The sequence below is a fragment of the Mustela nigripes genome, chromosome X, assembly GCF_022355385.1.
Source record: "Mustela nigripes isolate SB6536 chromosome X, MUSNIG.SB6536, whole genome shotgun sequence".
Classification (NCBI taxonomy): domain Eukaryota; kingdom Metazoa; phylum Chordata; class Mammalia; order Carnivora; family Mustelidae; genus Mustela; species Mustela nigripes.
The window spans coordinates 29833649-29838461 of NC_081575.1; the positions used below are offsets into that span (position 1 = coordinate 29833649).

At 59.5% G+C, this 4813-nt stretch overlaps 1 protein-coding gene across 1 annotated transcript; it reads right to left on the reverse strand.

The window, feature by feature from the left end:
* Positions 1-1957: 1957 nt before the first annotated feature.
* SOWAHD (sosondowah ankyrin repeat domain family member D) lies at positions 1958-4445 on the reverse strand. Its single transcript, XM_059386284.1, has 2 exons — positions 4202-4445; positions 1958-4005 (listed from the first exon to the last, which is right to left on the reverse strand). Exons 1-2 carry the CDS (start codon positions 4337-4339, stop codon positions 2950-2952), a joined length of 1194 nt encoding a protein of 397 aa, XP_059242267.1. The 5' UTR covers positions 4340-4445; the 3' UTR covers positions 1958-2949.
* Positions 4446-4813: the final 368 nt, after the last annotated feature.

Genomic DNA, 4813 nt, shown 5'->3' on the forward strand with positions numbered 1-4813 from the left:
CGCGCCCCTCACCCAGCTGCCAGGCTCACCTGCCACAGCCCTGCTTCTGTCACTTTTTCTTGTCCCTTGCTCCACTAGAACGCAGATTTGCATCATCTGCCTAACTCCGTTTCGCTCCCCTGGAAAGCAGTTTCTTAGGGAATTCGTTCTTTCTCTTGGGGTGAGCATACCAGTCTTGCCTCAAAAAGCATACCAGAAATGCCAATGGCTTGATGTTAGGCATGGAGAGTTTTCAGCATGGGAGTTTGTCCCCTGCAGCCAAACCTCAATTTTACATGGAGGAGGTAGGCTAGGGACTATCACATGATGAGAACAATCTGTGGGAAGAAGAGCTGACTGCTGGAGAAATGAAGGAAAGCGCTTTCAGACCTTCCAGCTGACTTAGTTTTCTGGTTGGAAAAAGCAGGGCTGATGCCTGTCTCCGGTCCCCAGATCTGCTAATAGTTAAGATGTTTAGGTTCAGACTTTTCCCATGAAGAGGAGACCGCCGTTCTAAGTGTCCTTTGAATGGCGGGCAAAGGGACAAGCCACTCTTCCCTCCAAGCCAGGAGCCCGCAGACGCAGCCATTTGGCAGGAAGGCCCCGTCCCAGCAGTCTCCGCCAAGCCCCACCAGCCTGGGCAGCTGTCAAGGGCAACTGGTTGTGGGGGTTGGGGGGGGAGGCGGGGAGCTGGGAGGACTGGGGAGGGCGGGGCGCCTGGGTGGCTCAGTTGGGCAAGCTTAAGCATCTGACTTCCAATCAGGTCTGACTTCCAATCAGGTCCTGATCTTGGGGTCCAGGGATGGAGCCCTGCTCAGCGGGGAGTCTGCTCATCCCTCTCCCTCTGCCCCTCCCCTCTGGCTCATGCTTACTCTCTCTCAAATTATGCTTAAAAAAAAACACACTATAGGGGCGCCTGAGTGGCTCAGTGGGTTAAAGCCTCTGCCTTCAGCTCAGGTCATGATCCCAGGGTCTTGGGATCGAGCCCCACATCAGTGCTCTCTGCTCAGCGGGGAGCCTGCTTCCTCCTCTCTCTCGGCCTGCCTCTGTCTACTTGTGATCTCTGAGTGTCAAATAAATAAATAAAATCTTTTGAAAAAACACTATAAAGTGGGCACAGGGATGGAGGGAGTTATGCCAAACGCTAATGCCAACCGCCAGAATGCAGGAACCTTTCTCCCTCCCCCTTTCAAACACTGAAGAAGTTCATTGAGAAGGAAAAGTCATTGCTATGTCACACTGTGTAAATTTGTTTTAAGGTGTAGTTCCTAGAACATGTGACGGGCTGAAAACATTGATAGGGAAGGTGTGGACCGTTTCATGGATGAGAAGAAACTAATGGGTAATTAAGGGAAGGTCAGAACATTTCGAGCACAGAGGCGGTAATAGAGGGGGCAAATGGGACCGCCAGGCAGAGATGGAAACCTGTATGGATAAGCCCAAGGTAATGTTTCTAGGCTTTCTGTGTTCTGTGATGACTGTTTCTTCCTGGTGTTCAAGGGCAGGGATGGGAGGGCTGGGGATACAACAGTCCATTGCAAGCATGGCCCAAGCTTCTAGGGTTACAGCACTATTTGAAAATGCATTGCTCTCTGGAGGACCTGGGTGGCTCAGTAGATTAAGCGTCTGCATTTGGCTCAGGTCATGATCCCAGGGTCCAGGGATCGAGCCCCGATTCAGGCTTCCTGCTCAGGAATCTGCTCCTCCCCCTGCCAATTCTCTCTCTCTTGCTCATACTCTCTCTCAAGTAAATAAATAAAATCTAAAAAAAAAAAAAAGAAGAAGAAGAAGAAAGAAAGAAAAAGAAAATGCACTGTTCTTTAAGGCAGCATGAATCCCTAGCCACCAACTGCTTTCCCTCTTTTCAGCCAAAGTCAACCCTCATGTATTCTATCCATTTCATACAATCTCTGAATGGGAGCCAGTTTCCAAACTACAACTTATATATTAGTTGTAATTAAAAAGCAATGCCCAGTATTATAGCCCTATCTTGGAAAAAGCGTCCTTGGGTGTGTCTTACAGGAGGGCAGAAGTCAAGGTAAATTATACAATTCACCACAAAACATCAGAAATGTACATTTGGAGATTTTTCCCTTTTACCACCCTTCTGCCCCCTACAGACAATTTGTCTAGGATGAGACTTGTGCTGGAAGCGGGACCTAATTGTCTAAAAGAGCCCAGGAGAAAGGCAAACTGTGCGTCTCTACTCAGAGCCAAGGTGAATGCAGCTCCTTCCAGCACGCCGCTTTGCCCGCTGTGGGAACGAGGTCCAGAGCCACCCCGACCACTAGCTCACGGCCATGGGTTGGTGAACTCTTCCCCGCGAATGTAGGAAGCTTCCGACACTTAGTGGTTAATGAAAGAAAAAAAAAAGTCACTCAAAGGACAGCTTTGTCATGTGAAAAGAAAAATACCCCGCTTTAATATGCTTAAGAAGGCATCCGAGGTACATTAGGAAAAAAACCAGTAAATCCTAGACGTCTCAGGAGCAGGGTGGGGGAAAGGGTGACTCTGCCCGCAGCAGGAGCAGAGGCAAGCCTACAGGCAGGCGCGCCCCCTCCCTATCCGTGCTCTCCAGTCTTAAGTCATTCTTCTAGCAAGTGCTTCCCAGTACACCCGGAGCTTCGGCCTGCCCAGAAACGGCTCCTGGAAGCGCAACTTTTCCTCTCCCAAGCAGGACCATCCTCCTACCCTAACAGTGCCCTAGTTTTGGGACTCGGCCCCAGGACAACTGGGTCTTTGCTCTCTCTCGGTGAGGGTGTCCCGATCCCCAGGTCTCCTGGCCGGTGGCTGTAGGAGACCTGGGACAGGTACGCGTAACAAACCTGGAGGTGGTCCGCTGCTTGCAGGCAAGGCGCACTCCGCTGCGGCCGGAGCTGCCGCGCCTTCGGGTGGGGCCCGAGACCACCCGCGACCGAGGCCTCGACCGCAGCGTCACGGTCCCTCCGCGCTCTTCAGTCTCTGTCGCCCTCAACGGTCCTGGAAGAAGGGGAACATTTGGCGGAGAAGGCCCTGAATTTGGACCACCCGGCTGCCTGTATAGTTCTTCTCCTTGCAAGGCGACGCCGCCGCTCTCGCCGGGGTCTCCATGGAGCTCGTGCCCACCCAGCTCGGTGTCCGTCGCGGCGCCCACGCGGCGCCGCCGCTGCTGTTGTTGTTGGCGTTGATACGCTCGCAGCCGCCCGCGGTCTCCCAGTCCTCGGCCCCCGAGAGCTCCCGCAGGCTCTGGGGCGCGTCGGGCCGCAGGTAGTGACAGGCCCGGTGGCCGCTGTAGTCGCGGCGCGAGGGGTCGGCCCCCAAGGCGCCCACCAGCACCTTGATGACCATGTCGTGGCCCTGCAGGGCCGCCAGGTGCAGGGGTGTGAGACCGCCGCTGCCCGAGGCGCTCACGTCGAGCTGCAGCCCCCGGCGCTGGGCGAAGTCGTGCACCAGGATGAGCTCCTCGTGGCACCCGTGCTTGGCCAACCAGTGCAGCACCGTGTAGCCCGTGATCGGGTCGCACCTCAGCAACAGGGCGGGCTCGGCTTCCAGCTGCTCCCAAAGCACCTCAAGGCGGCCCTCGGCGGCCGCCAGTATCCACGCGTGCTCGTGGGGCTCCAGGCACAGCCCGCCGCCGCCCGGCCCGTTCGGCCCGTTCGGCCCGTTCGGCCCGGCCGGGGACGGCTCCTCTGCGCGGTCCTCCGACGGCCAGCCGGCGGGGGCCGCCCCCTGCAGCCCCAGCAGCTCCCGCAGCGCTCCCCGCCGGCGGCCGGAGCCCGCTGCCGGGAGCAGCATTGAGCCGTGGAGGAGGGGGTCCCGGGAGGCGGCGGCGTGGCCCCGGTACCTGCCCAGGGTGGCGGGGTCCACTTTCCAGGGGCGGAGCTGCGGGGCGCTCCTGGGGCTCAGCGCGGTGGCGGCGAGGGAGGCCTTGGGCCCCGGGTTCGCGGTCCCTCGGGGCTCGGCCATGGTCCTGCCTCTGCTGCCGCGGCGCTTCCAGGGTCGAGCGTTCGCTGCCCTTCCCGGGCCCCTCCGGGAGAGGAACTGGCGCTGGCGTTGGGGAAGGAAGCGGCTTGAGCAATTGGGCTCGGAGGGAGGGAGTAAAGGCGGGGAGGGAGAAGGAGGGAGAGACCCGGCGAGCCGAGGGAGGGCCCCGGCGCGGAAGGTGAGGGGCGTGGAGGGGTGGGAGCTCCGAGCCGGGTCCCCGGAGCCAGCCCCCCTAGCGCCCCGCGGGGACCGACGCTACCTCCGCGTTCCCGGGTCGCGGGCGGCCCCGCCCCAAACGGCCAGGTGAGCCCCGCCTCCCTGACCGCGCGCGACGGTGTGGCAGGCGCGGGTGGGGGCGAGCGGGTCCCGAGCGCCGCAGGGCCGGGCTTCTCAGCATCCCCGCAGCTGCCGGGGTGAAGAGGCTCCAGGGCGCCCCCTCCCCGGCGGGCTGAGCTCGGCGGGCAGCCAAGGCCTCCGGGAGTGCGATCCTTGAGCTCCAGGGCGCTGGCTCCCCGCCCCCTTCCTTCGCCCTTCCTCTTATCTCCTGCACTTTGTCCCCGAGCAGCCTTTGTCCCGCCCCCAGCGTTCCGCCAGGCGGCCTGGGACTCGGGCTCCGGTGCCTTGTCCTTTGTATGGCCTTGACCCTCCCCACAGATCCTGGAGTCGCCTGGGATTCCAGCAGATGGACTTGAGACAAGGGGCCAGGCGGAAGCTATTGGGAGGGACTGGGAAAGGGTACTGGAAAGGGTCTTAGCTTCTTTCGCGCGGGTCCCCGCTCAGCCCTCTGCCCTCTTCTCCTCTTTAACCCTTTCCCCATTTGGCTCGAAGAAGCTGGTACAGGTGAATCCGCTGCCACGGGAATGCTCAGCCC

Excerpts from the sequence above, each read along its gene's own strand:
- SOWAHD (XM_059386284.1), bottom strand. The coding sequence starts at position 4,339 with ATGCTGAGAAGCCCGGCCCTGCGGCGCTCGGGACCCGCTCGCCCCCAC. Across the intron at positions 4,006-4,201 it reads CGCGACCCGGGAACGCGGAG|CGCCAGTTCCTCTCCCGGAG; the intron begins GTAGCGTCGGTC and ends CCCCAACGCCAG.